Source organism: Hemitrygon akajei, chromosome 16, assembly GCF_048418815.1.
Source record: "Hemitrygon akajei chromosome 16, sHemAka1.3, whole genome shotgun sequence".
Taxonomy (NCBI): domain Eukaryota; kingdom Metazoa; phylum Chordata; class Chondrichthyes; order Myliobatiformes; family Dasyatidae; genus Hemitrygon; species Hemitrygon akajei.
The window spans coordinates 66,279,508-66,293,488 of record NC_133139.1 but is presented as its reverse complement, the minus strand read 5'-3'; the positions used below and the strand labels follow the sequence as shown (position 1 = coordinate 66,293,488).

Below are 13,981 nucleotides of genomic sequence, written 5' to 3'. Positions count from 1 at the left end.
TGCTCACTTTCTCTCTCTCTCGCTCCCTTTCTCTCCCTCGCTCTCTCTCACACTCTCTCTCTCACTCACTTTCTCTCCCTCGCTCTCTCTCACACTCTCTCTCTCTCTCGCTCACTCTCTCTCTCTTCTCTCTCTCTCTCTCTATCGCGCGCTTTCTCTCTCAAAAATAGATTTCCGGGATATTATATATAATTTGTGGGCGTCAGGGAGCCGGAACTTCCGGGAGAGGTGGGATGTCTGAAAATAGCATTTCTCTGAGGAACTATTGACATAAGCTGCCATTCTGGACGATGATGTCACCGGAACCGCTCGTTTATATTCTTTTATAATAGCTTTCCATAGCTCTTAAGACAGCCTTGAGTATCCTACAGAATGGGAGGTGAAACCCCTCCATTATCATTGAATAAGTAATTACCAATTTCTTTTTAAATTTGTTCCTTAAAATAGGGATCATTGAGTAGACTTGAATTTAGTGGTCTCCCAAGGTATGTGGGGTTTCGCTGTTAACAGGAGGCCACACCAGGAACACTGCATACAGGAGATGACCCCAGCAGACTCACAGAAATGTTGCCACACCTGGAAGGACTGTTTGGGGCTCTGAATGGTAGTGAGGGAGGAGGTGTAGGGACAGGTGTGACACTGTTCCACTTGCAAGGATAAGTGCCAGGAGGGAGATCAGTGGGAAAGAGCGAGTGGACAAGGGAGTCGCGTAGGGAGCAATCCTGCAGATAGCGGAAAGTGGGGAGAGGGAAAGACGTGCTTGTTGGCGGGATCCCGTTGGAGATGTCAGAACTTACGAAGAATTACGTACTGGACGTGGAGGCTAGTGGGCTGGTAAGAGAGGGTAAGAGGAATCCTATCCCTGGTGTGGTGTCAGGGTAAGGGCAGATGTGTGCAAAATAGAAGAAATGTGGGTGTGGGCAGCATTGATTGTGGAGGAAGGGAAGCACCTTTCTTTGAAGAAGGGGGACATTTCAGTTGCTCTGGAATGTGGCAGGAGTGGAGTAATGGTGAAGAGAATGGCAGCTTTACAAGTGACAGCATGGGAAGAGGTACAGTCCAGACAGCTATGAGAGTCAATTGGACAGAGAGGTCGAGAAAGGGGTGTTGGAAATGGACCAAGTGAATTTGAGGGCAGGGTGGAAGCTGGAGGCAAAGTTGATAAAATCGATGAGCTCAGCATGGGTACAAGATGATCAATAATGCAGTTATCGATATAGAGTAGGAAGATTTGGGGAGTGATGCAGGTGTAGGGTTTGAACATGGACTGTTCCACGTAGCTAATGAAAAGGCAGGCATAGCTGGGACACATATGACTGCCCATGGCTACACCTTTGGTTTGAAGGAAGTGGGATTAGCTGATGGAAAAATAATTGAGGAAGAGAGTAGTGGTTGAGAGAAATTGGTTGGGTCTGTTGTCCAGAAAGGAGAGCTTTAACATCCTTCTGATGAGTGATGGATGATTATAGGGACTGGACACTCATAGTGTAAATGAGACCATCGGGGCCAGGGAACGTAAAGTCATTGAAATGATCAACAGTGTATGAGGTGTCACGGACTTAGGATGAAAGGGACTGGACCAGGGGGATAAAACAAAGTTGAGTTGTGCAGACACAAGTTCAGTGGGACAGGAACAGGCAGAAACAATGGGTCTACCTGGACAGTCATGTTTCTGGACTTTGGGAAGGAGGTAGAAATGGGAGGTGCGGAGTAAGGGAACTTTCAGGCTGGTGACAGTGGGTCAGGGATCCTCAGAGTCAATAATGGCGCACGAGACAATGGCCTGGTGCTCCTTAGTGGGGTCCTACTCAAGGAGTGAGTAAGAAGATTGCAGACAAGAGAGTCCTTGCCAAAGAAGTAAGGGTGGAGGCGGGGGCATGGGAAGAAGAGTTTGTCCTCATAGCAGGTGCAGAAGGACAAAGATGGGATTCTTATGGAGGACAAAACGCTCTGCCCCGGGTGGGGGGGGGGGGGAAGAAGGTCAGAGGGAATTGAGAAGACCCGGCGTGGATGAGAGCTGGGATCAGAGGAGGGAAAAGGTTTGGTAGTGTCTGAGGAAAGAGGAGGGTTGGGGTGTTCAGTGATCAACTCATGGTCTCAACTCACTGAAAGTAAGCCACCAGTAAATGTCTCTAGCAGTAAGGAGAAGACAGGCATTTCTACGGGAGTGGGAGGAAGACAGAAGCTCTGTGGATACAAGAGCTGACGGTGGGGCCTGAAAGAGAAGGGGTTGGAATGGTGGTGGGTGGGGTGGGACAAAGTCATGGCCTGGATGGACTTGGAGGCAATTCGATGCGGCAGAATGGAGGCGAGGTGGCGGACCTGTCACCGAGAGTGTGGAGAAGTGTTAAAGGCCGGGCACAGGCCGAATCGAAGCCGCGGGATCCAGGCCCCAGAGCGTTGAACACGATATGCAGACGGAGTTTTACAGGCCGAATCGACGCCGCGGGGTCCAGGCCCCAGAGCGTTGAACACGATATGCAGACGGAGTTTTACAGGCCGAATCGAAGCCGCGGGGTCCAGGCCCCAGAGTGTTGAACACGATTTACAGACGGAGGTTTACAGGCTGAATCGAGACGGCAGGGCCAGTGTATCCAGGTGGCAGAACCCGTTGTTCGGATGGAGAGTTAAGTACCGGGCCAGATTGAAAAGGTCAGGGTCTCGAGACTTGGGGTGAAGTATGAGCTGGTTCTGATTGCTGCTCCACGTTTACTCGGCTCTGCACTGAACTGTGGGACTTTACCATTTCAACACTATTTGCGGCTGCTGTCTGCATGATGTTTTGTTTTTCATTGCACGTTGGGTACTGAACTCAACCGTCTTTTTTATTGATTATACTTTTATTTTTTATGGGCATGATGTGGTGTTGGACAGTCTTTTTATTTATATATGTGTGGTTTGTTCTTGGGTTTCTTTGTTTCGTGGCTGCCAGTTGGGAGATAAATCTCAAGGTTCTATATGTGTACATACTTTGATAATAAATGTACTTTGAACTTTGAACCACCACCCCGGCAGCGCATTCCAGTTGCCCAACAGTTGTTAGAGTCGGACAAATACTCATTCCCGACATTTAATCAAGGTTCAACTGGATTTTGGCACAGAAGCTCCAACTAAATTAGGACAAGGATTTGATCATCCACTCAGTGTCACAAAGTAAATGTAAAGAGACAGGGCAGGAGAGGGTTAAACACAATTTAAATATCTCTCTATACCAGGAGTTCACAACCTCAGTAGATAGTGAGGCTCCATGGCATAAAAAAGGGTCTGGAACCCCTGCTCAACACTATCCCATCAAATACTTCCAGAGCAGTGACTACATGGAGTAAATACAGAGTAACACTGCCTCTGTGTTGTCCCATCAAACATATCCTGAGCAGGGATATCATGGGTTAAATACATGGTAAATCTCCCTCTGCAGTGTGCCACAAGCACATCTGAGGCAGGGACATCATGGGGTAAATACAGAATGGATCTCCCTTCACATTGGTCCACGAGACATAGGAGCAGAATTTGGCCATCCAGGTCATTGAGTCTGCTCCACCATTCCATCATGGCTGAATCTGGAATCCACTCAACTCCATACAACTGCCTTCTTGCCATATCATTTGATGTCCTGACCTATCAGAAAACTATCAACTTCCACCTTAAATATATCCACAGACTAGGTGTCAGATTCACCACTCATTGGCTAAAAAATTCCTTCTTACCTCTGTTCTAAAAGGTCGCCCCTCAATCTTGAGGCTGTGTCCACTCGTTCTGGACTCCCCCACTATTGGAAACATCCTCTCCGCATCCACCCTATCTAGTCCTTTCAACGCTCAGTAGGTTTCAATGAGATCCCTTCTTATTCTTCTAAATTCTAGTGAGTACAGGCCCAAAGCTGCCAGAAGCTCCTCATATGTTAACCCCTTCATTCCTGGAATTATCCTCGTGAAGCTCCTCTGGTCTCTCTCCAATGACAACACACCCTTTGTGAGATATGGGGCCCAAAACTGTTGATAATACTCCAAGGGCAGCCTGACTAGTGTCATTAAGCATCAGCATTATCTCCTTGCTTTTATATTCTATTACCATTGAAATAATTAGAATCAGTATCGGGTTTATTATCACCGGCATGTGTCGTTAAATTTGTTAACTTAGCAGCAGCAGTTCAATGCAATACATAATATAGAAGGAATACAATAATAAATAAATAAGTAAATCAATTACAGTATACGTATATTGGATAGATTAAAAATTGTGCAAAAACCATAAATAATATATATTTAAAAAGTGAAATAGTGTTCATGGGTTCATTGTCCATTTAGGAATTGGATGGCAAAGGTGAAGAAGTTGTTTCTGAGTCATTGAGTATGTGCCTTCAGGCTTCTGTACCTCCTAACTGATAGTGTCCTGGGTGCTGGAGGTCCTTAATAATGGACGCTGCTTTTCTGAGACACTGCTCCTTGGAGAGGTCCTGGGTACTTTGTAGGCTAGTACCTAAAATGGAGCCGACTAAATTTACAACCCTCTGCAGCTTCTTTCAGTCCTGTGCAGTAACCCTCCCATACCAGAGAGTGATGCAGCCTGTCAGAATGCTCTCCATGGTGCAACTATAGGGGTTTTTGAGTATACTTGTTGACATACCAAATCTCTTCAAACTCCTAATGAAGTATAGTTACTGTCTTGCCTTTTTTATAACTGCATCAATATGTTGGGACCAGGTTAGGTCATCAGAGATCTTGACACCCAGGAATTTGAAGCTGCTCACTCTGTCCACTTCTATATGGATTGTGTGTTCCTTCATCTTACCCTTCGTGAAGTCCACAATCATATTTTTAGTCTTGCTGACGTTGAGTGCAAAGTTATTGCTGTGACACTACTCCACTAGATGGCATATCTTGCTCCTGTATGCCCTCTTGTCTCCACCTGAGATTCTACCAATAATGGCTGTATCATCAGCAAATTTATACATGGTATTTGAGCTATGCTTAGCCACACAGTCATGGGTATAAAGAGATTAGGGCAGTGGGCTAAGCACACACTCCTGAGGTGCACCAGTGTTGATTGTCAACGAGGAGGAGATATTATTACCAATCCGCACAGATTGTGGTCTTCCGGTTAGGAAGTCGAGGATCCAGTTGCAGGGGGAGGTACAGAGGCCCAGGTTCTGTAACTTTGGAACAGAACAACTTCTATCCTGCGCTTGTGAACTATTCCCAGATATTTCAGCCATCTCTGTTCTGCCGTCATTCCCACCAGTATCCTCCTTCAATCCTGGCCAAGCTCCTTTCTCATTCCTCTCTAATTCCCTTTATTCCATTGCGATAGTGATACATGTGACTTATGCTTCTCCCTTTCAAATTGCTGCATGAATTCAATTATATTATGATCCCTGCCTCCTAAGTGTTCCTTTACATTAAGCTCCCTAATAGGACCTGGGTTATTACACAATACCCAATCTAAGATCGCCTTTCCCAAGTAGCCTCAAGCAGAAACTGCTCTAAAAAGCCATCTCATATGCCTTCAACAAATTCCCTCCCAATCCGACAACAATCAGATTTTCCCAATCCCCTCGCATATAGAAGTTCCCCATTACTATTGTGTCATTACCCTTATTACTTGACTTTTCTAGCTCCCTTTGCAATCTCAACCCCACATCTTGCCTACTATTTGGAGATATATATATGATTCCCATATTTTTTAATCCCTGCAGCTTCTTAACTCCACTCACAGAGATTCAACATTCTCTGACCCTATATCACTTCTTTCAAAAAATGTAATTCCATCTCCAACAACAGAGCTACACCACTGCCTGTGCTGTCCTGCCTGTCTTTTCGATACAAAGTTTATCTTTGATGTTAAGCTCCCAACTATTGTTTTCTTTCAAACACAACTCAGTGATGCCCACAACGTCATAATGACCAATTGCTAATTATCCCATCAAATATATCGTGGGCAGAGACAACATGAGTTATGTACAGAGTAATGACAGACAGACAGACATACTTTATTTATCCTGAGGGAAATTGGGTTTCATTACAGACACACCAAGAATATTGAAGAAATATAGCAATATAAAACCATAAATAATTAAATAATAAATAGTTAATCATGCCAAGTGGAAATAAGTCCAAGACCAGCCTATTGGCTCAGGGTGTCTGACACTCCGAGGGAGGAGTTGTAAAGTTTGATGGCCACAGGTGGAATGGCTTCCTCTGCTGCTCAGTGTTACATCTCGGTGGAATGAGTCTCTGGCTGAATGTACTCCTGTGCCTAACCAGTACATTATGGAGTGGATGGGAGACATTGTCCAAGATGGCATGCAACTTGGACAGCATCCTCTTTTCAGACACCACCGTCAGAGAGTTCAGTTCCACCCCCACAACATCACTGGCCTTACAAATGAGTTTGTTGATTCTGTTGGTGTTTGCTACCCTCAGCCTGCTGCCCCAGCACACAACAGCAAACATGATAGCACTGGCCACCACAGACTTGTAGAACATCCTCAGCATCGTCCGGCAGATGTTAAATCTACCTCTATGACATCCAATCAAGTACATATGAAGGGCAGACCAGAGACAGATGTGTGGGTTGTAATTCCTGGCTCAAGCTGTGAAGGAGTCTGTCCTGGGACAGGTACCAGGATTTGGAGAGTCCACTGACAGACCTGCAGCTGATAATGCACTAAGACTCATTTGCAAGGTCCCAGATACTTTGAAATGTGGCTCACACTTCTAACTGGTGGGGAAATGGTGGAGGCTTCATCACCAGATCATGAAGATATGATCGATGACAGCTCCTCCTGCCCATAGAAACATAGAAGATAGGATGAGACCATTCAACCCTCCAAGCCTGTGCTTTCAGTATGATAATTATTGCTGGTCCTCCATCTCTGAACATTTTCCTGCCCTGTCCCCAGTCAAGGATCCAGAGAGAATAGTAGACTTGGCCCGTACCTTTAACAGAGTCTATTCTCACCTGATCAATCCAGCAGAGTTTGTGGGATGACATTCCAAATATTGGCTCACATACTCCCTAACATTGGTGGAACTGACCATTGTCCTACATGGGCTCTCAAGAAGTCAGGGCAGGACAGGATGAACTAAGATCATTGGGGCTTTCGGGAAGCAAGCACTTGGGTAAACCAGGTGACTGGGTGGATGTCCCTCTCGTGACACTGGGTGGTCATTGCCATGTTAGTGACTTGTGTGACAGCCAGAAGCCATTCAGCCCATCTATTCCATACCAGCTCCAGCAGAGCAATCCCATCTGTCCTGTTTCCCTTCTTATTTCCCTGTTTCCTGGCAACATTCTCCCTCAGATGCCCATTAATTCCCCTTTAGCTATTTCACTCTTTACCTACTCTACGAGGTAGTTTCCAGTGAGAATTAACCCTGTATATCCTTGGGATGTGAGTGGCAACTGGAACACCCAGAGGAACCTCGTGTTCACAGGAAGAACATGCAAAGTCCACAGACAGTACCTGAGATCAAGACTAAACCTTGGTCCACTGACTCTCACTTCCTCAGAAGCTCGAGTCTAGTCACCTCCCTCAGCACCGATTGCAGCATCTTTGCCCAGAGATCATTCACCCACTGGGCCATGCGATCTATCCTGAACAATACCGTGAATTCATGGCTGGTCCTTTTAGGGTGATGTCCGTTTAATCCGAAATCTGGTCCAACAACTTCAGAGGGTTGGTCCACTGATCTCCGCTCCTTCTTCAATCAGGAGAAGATGCCCAAAGGGCTGGGAAATGAATACCCTTACTGGACTCTGGACACATTAAATTGACCCAGGACCTACTTCTGCACACAGCCGCAGAACAGGCTCCTCAGTATTCTGCTGAACTGATTAAACTAGCAGTTAAATCATCTCTTCCTTTCTGCCAACACAATATCCATATCCCTCTCTGTTTATTCATGTGCCTACCATATTACAGGCACCACCTACTTTGTGTTAAAAGCTTGCCCCACATAACTTCTTTCAACTCCTCCCCATCCCCCAGCCACACACATTAAATATATTAACAGCACACCCTCCAGTATCAGACATTTCAACCCTGGAGAAACATACCAGCTCCCTGCTCTATCTATCCCCTTCTAACCTTACGAACTTCTATCAGGCCTTCATTCAGCCTCTCCTACTCCAAAGAAAATAACCAAAGTTTGTGCAACCTCTCCCTACCGTGCATTCCCTCCTTTTAAGGCAGCACCATGGCAAATCTCTTCTGCATCTTCTACAAAGCCTCATATCAGTCCCAGACTAGAGCGACCAGAACTGAATGCAATACTCCAGTTGCAGCCTAACCAGAACTTTATAAAGCTGGTAAACTGATCAGTTGATTTATTAATGCAACATTAACTGAGCTCCAACAAAAAACTTTATTATGCACATCATACCTACATATAATTTCATTACAACAGTGCATTGAGGTAGTAGGAGATAAAACAATAACAGATTGCAGAATTAAGTGTTACAGTTACAAAGAGACTGCAGGCAGACAAGAGAGTGCAAGGTCAAATTAGGTTGATTGTCATATCAAGACTCCATGTTATAATTGGGTAATATAATTTCCTTAATCTTAAACTCAATTCCTCAAAGACAAGGCAAGCATACCAATTGCCTTCTTTATCACCCCATTAAACTGTGCATTCACTTTCAGGGTACAATAGATTTGGATCCCAAGTGCAATGCTTCATACTTGGCTGCATTAAACTGCACCTGAAATCATCCTGTCCATATCTGCAACTCTTCAATAGTTTGTTGCCTTTTGCACATTGGTTATTTGTCTATCTTGTTTTGTGTGTTTCTTTGTATTCACTGTTAATGCCCATAAGAAAATGAATCTCAGGATTGTAAATGGTGAGATATATGTACATTGATAATAAATTTACTTTGGATTTGAACTTTGAACATTGATTTATATTTTGCTGTATCGTTTGGCAATCACTATCCCGTCCATGTTTTCACTAAAGTCAGTTCTATGAGGCACAAACAACTGAGCTCCAAGCATTGATCCTTGTGGAATACCACTGGTCACAGACCTCCAGTCGGAATAACACCCCTCTACCACTACTTTCTGTCTTCTATAATTAAGTCAACTTTGAATCCAATTTACAAACACATTATCAATCCTGTGTGCCTTAATCTTCTGGATCAGCCTACGTAGAACATAGAAATCTCCAGCACATTACAGGCTTTTTGGCCCACAATGTAATGCCGACTATGTAACCTACTCCAGAAACTCCCTAGAAAATCCTTACCACATGGACCCCTATTTCCTAAGCTCCATGTACCTATCTAAGAGTCTCTTAAACGACCCTATTGTATCCACCTCTACCACCATCACTAGCGGTGCATTCCATGCACCCACCACTCTCTGTGTGAAGAACTAGCCTCTGACATACCCCTGTACCTACTTCTAAGCACCTTAAAACTATGCCCTCCACGTTAGCCATCTCAGCCCTGGAAAAAAAAGCCTCTGGCGATCTACGCGATCAATACCTCTCATCATCTTATACACCTTTATCAGGTCACCTCTCAACCTCTGTTGCTTCAAAGATGGACAAACAACCAACGTGCAAAAGAAAAAAAGCTCTGCAAATACAGAACAATAAATAACTAAATAAATAAATATTGAGAACATGAGTTCTTCTTATTACTCTGGAGCTTTTTATCTCTAACTGACGACAAGTCATTAGCTGCCTCAACTTTAGCACTCCTCTCTCTTATTTGAACCTCATGCAATTTGAGCGTACTGCCCTCCACTCTCTCCACCCTAATCACAACTTTTCCATCAAACCTGCTGAAAAAAGCGGGTACTATTGTAGAATTAGAAATGGAAAAGAATGGACAAGGAACAGAAATAGGATGAGGAAAGTTAAGGGAGAGGGGAAGAAGAGGACAGGGAGACAGGAGGGAAAGGGGAAATAGAAGTGAGAGACAGTAGAGAGAAAAGTGAAATAAGGGGAGGGAAAAGAGTGGACCAGGGATAAAATGAGAAATATTCCAGAATTAACACTTACCCAGAAGAGGCAGGCAGCTACTCAAGTTGCCGAGACCCATTCTCTGCACACCTCGCCCTTTCTAATGTCAGCTGTCACTGTGAGCTCTGGGTTTTATACTCTGTATAATCTCACCATCACAGTGACTCATCAATGCAGAAGGAAATGAAACTCTCTTCCTGAAAACGTCTAAAGGCAAGAGTCCTGATGAAAGTCTCAGCACGAAATGTCAACTCATTATTCCCCTACATAATTGCTGCTTGACCTGCTGAGTTCCTTATGCCTTTTCTGTGTGTTAGTCTGGCTTTTCAACATCTACGGAAGCTCTTGGGTAAATCTGAAAAGACTCATATTTGTTGGGCATCATGAGGTTGTGTCCCAACTATCATTTCAATAAGGGGCCAAATGTCTTTGGTGACAGACCAAATCTCCTCAAACTCCAATGAATATAGCCACTGTCCTTCCTTCTTTGTAGCTGCATTGGTATGTTGGGTCCAGGACAGATCCTCAGAGACATTGACACCCAGGAACTTTAAATTATTCACTCTTCCCATTTCTGATCCCTCAATGACAACTTGTGTGTGTTCCCTCATCTTACCCTTTCTCAAGTCCACAATCAGCTCTTTGGTCTTACTGACATTGAGTGCAAGGTTGCTGCTGTGACACCACTCGTTGCTGATAAATCTTACTCCTTGTCTTCTTGTCACCATCTGAAATTCTGCCAACAATAGTTCTATCGACAGCACATTTACAGCTGGTATTTGAGGTATGCCCAGCTACACAGTCATGGGTGTAGTGAGAGTAGACCAGTGGGCTAAGCATTCATCCCTGAGGTGTGCCAGTGCTGATTGTCAGCGAGTTGGAGATGTTATTTCCAATCTCAACAGATCGTGATCTTCCAGTTAGGAAGTTGAGGATCTAATTGCAGAGGGAGATACAGAGGCTCGGGATCTGGAGAATTTCAATCAGAACTGTGGGAATGATTGTGTTAAGTGCTGAGCTGTAGTCAATAAAGAGCATCCTGACACAGGTATTTGTATTGTCCAGTAAGTCCAAGGCTGCATGAGGAGCCAATAAGATTGCAATTGCCATAGACCTATTGTGGCGATAGGCAAATTGCACTAGGTCCAGATTCTTGCTGAGATAGGAGTTAATTGTAGTCATAACTAACCACTCAAAGCACTTCATCACCATACATGTGAGTGCTTCTGCACGATAGTCATTAAGGCAGCTCACCTGCTTTTCTTGGCCACTGGTATAATTGCTGCCCTTTTGAAGCAGGTAGAAACTCCCACTGTAGTAACGAAGGATTGAAAACCCCTCCCAATCAGTCCAAGATCCTTCATCAGGTCTGGAATTGAAGGGGGAAGAAGCCAGAATAAGGAGATGGGGGAGGGGAGGAGTACAAGCTGTCAGGTGATAGGTGAGACCAGGTGAAGGGGGGAAAATATACAATGTTGCTCTGTTTAGGCTTGGGTATATTGTATAGGCTATCCCAATGCAATGAGAACTGCTCAGATCTGCATATTGGTGAGGCAAAACAACCACCACAAACAGATGGCCCAACATAGGAAGTCTCGACTTCAGGTCAAGACTCAGCTGTATATCTACACCTAAAGGACAAGGGACACTCCTTCAATAATAACAATGTGCATGTTTTGTACAGGGAGGACAGGTGGTTTGTAAGAGGTGTTAAAGAAGCCGTCTTCATCAAATTGGAAAACCCATCACTGAACAGAGGGGATGGAGTATGACACCACCTATAAGTTACCTACAATGCAGTCCTAATACCACCCCTAATCCACCCCCGGCGCTTCTACAAAAGTTCACATCTCTATTCATTTAAATAACTTGTTGTTTATAAGCCAAAAAACTACCTACCATGGATGAGAATTGAAGAAACTTCTCGGATGAGTGGAGAAATATGTTATAGACAACACAGCAAGTCCAGTTGCCTTGCTTTACTACTGTTTGATAGGTAATTTCCTATAATTCCCACTTTCCTTTCCTTTTTTACCATTCCCTCATCACCTCCCTCTAGTCCCCCATCCTCCTTCCCTTTCTTCCAAGGTCCACTGTCCTCTCCAATCAGATTCCTTCATCTTCTCAGCCCTTTACCTCTTCCACCTGTTCCCCCACCCATCTTCATACTACTCACCTACTCACCTTCCCCTTCACCTGGTCTCACCTATCACCTGCCAGCTTTTTTCTCTTCCCCTCCCCACCTTCTGATTCTGGCGTATGCCTCTTTCCTTTACAGTGCAGAAGAGGGTCTCAACTCAAAATATCGACTGTCTATTCCCCTCCATAGATGATACGTGACCCATTGAGTTTCAGTCAAGTTCCAGCTGCTGGAATGATTCAGACTGTGGGAGGAGCCTCCAAATGGAAGTCCTGAATGAGTTTTATTTGTTTCATTTTGATTTTTTGTTATTCTCATCAGAGTTAAGAGAGGCAGGATCACGCAGGCGTGTGATGTAGGGCACTGAAGCGGGGAAGATTTAAAAAGGACACAGCCTTAAACAGCGGGCAGCGTCGTTTGCAGGCAGAGGGTTGAGCCGGGAGCAGAATGAAGGCTTAGGGGCTTTGGCTCAATGGGCTTGGGCGGAAACAGGCGAAGCAAGGCAGGTTTAAGTTTCAGTTTTTCCTGTTATTTGAGGAGAGGGGAAGTATGAGTGTGAGGGCAGCTTGTTATTCTCGGTGTCAGATGTGGGAGGTCCTGGAGTCTCCTAGCCTCCCGGACGTCCACATCTGCACCAGGTGCGCTGATCTGCAGCTCCTGAGGGACCGTGTTAGGGAACTGGAGCTGCAGCTCGGTGTCCTTTGTCTGGTCAGGGAGAGTGAGGAGGTGATAGAGAGGAGTTACAGGCAGGTGGTCACACCAGGGCCATGGGAGGCAGACAGGTGGGTCACGGTTAGGAGGGGGAAAGGGAAGAGTCAGGTACTAGAGAGTACCCCAGTGGCTGTACCCCTTGACAGTAAGTACTCCTGTTTGAGTACTGTTGGGGGGGACAGCCTACCTGGGGGAAGCAAAAGTGGCCATGCCTCTGGCACAGAGTCCGGCCCTGTAGCTCAGAAGGGTAGGGAAAAGAAGGAAGAAGAAGGCAGTAGTAACAGGGGACTCGATAGTTAGGGGGTCAGATAGGCGATTCTGTGGACGCAATCAGGAGACCCGAATGGTAGTTTGCCTCCCTGGTGCCAGGGTCCGGGATGTTTCTGATTGCACCCAAGATATCCTGAAGTGGGAGGGTGAGGAGCCAGAGGTAATTGTACATATAGGTACCAATGACATTGGTAGAAAAAGGGAAGAGGTCCTGAAAGGAGAATATAGGGAGTTAGGAAGGCAGTTGAAAAGAAGGACCTCAAAGGTAGTAATCTCGGGATTACTGCCTGTGCCATGTGACAGTGAGAGTAAGAATGGAATGAGGTGGAGGATAAATGTGTGGCTGAGGGATTGGAGCAGGGGGCATGGATTCAAGTTCCTGGATCATTGGGACCTCTTTTGGGGCAGATGTGACCTGTACAAAAAGGACGGGATACACTTGAATCCTAGGGGAACCAATATCCTGGTGGAAAGGTTTAATAGAGCTGTTAGGGAGGGTTTAAACTAATTTGGCAGGGGGATGGAAACCAGAATGATGGAGTGGAGGAGAGGGAAAACAGAAATAGATCTAAGGTAGTGAGCAGTAAGGATGTCAGGAAGGACAGGCAGGTGATGGAGTAAATTTGCAGCCATTGGGATGAGTTACAGTGCAATAAAGTTGCAGTGCAATCAATGCAAAAAGTACAAAATACTGGACTTAAGGTGTTATATTTAAATGCACGCAGCATAAGGAATAAAGTGAATAATCTTGTTGTAGAGTTACAGATTGGCAGGTATGATATTGTGGCCGTCACTGAGACGTGGGTAAAGGATGCAGGTCTCTGGGAGCTGAACGTCCAAGGATACACGATGTATCGGAAGGACAGGCAGGTAGGTAGAGGGGGTGGCG

General features: G+C 45.2%; 1 protein-coding gene across 1 annotated transcript in view; it reads right to left on the bottom strand.

Annotated features, from left to right (window-relative positions):
• Positions 1-10,050, bottom strand: part of LOC140740135 (uncharacterized) — a 125,351-nt gene extending 115,301 nt beyond the window's left edge. Inside the window, exon 1 of the mRNA XM_073069071.1 lies at positions 10,011-10,050. Coding sequence (XP_072925172.1) covers positions 10,011-10,050 — 40 coding nt within the window. The remainder of the gene's footprint in view (positions 1-10,010) is intronic.
• Between the last annotated feature and the right edge of the window lie 3,931 nt (positions 10,051-13,981).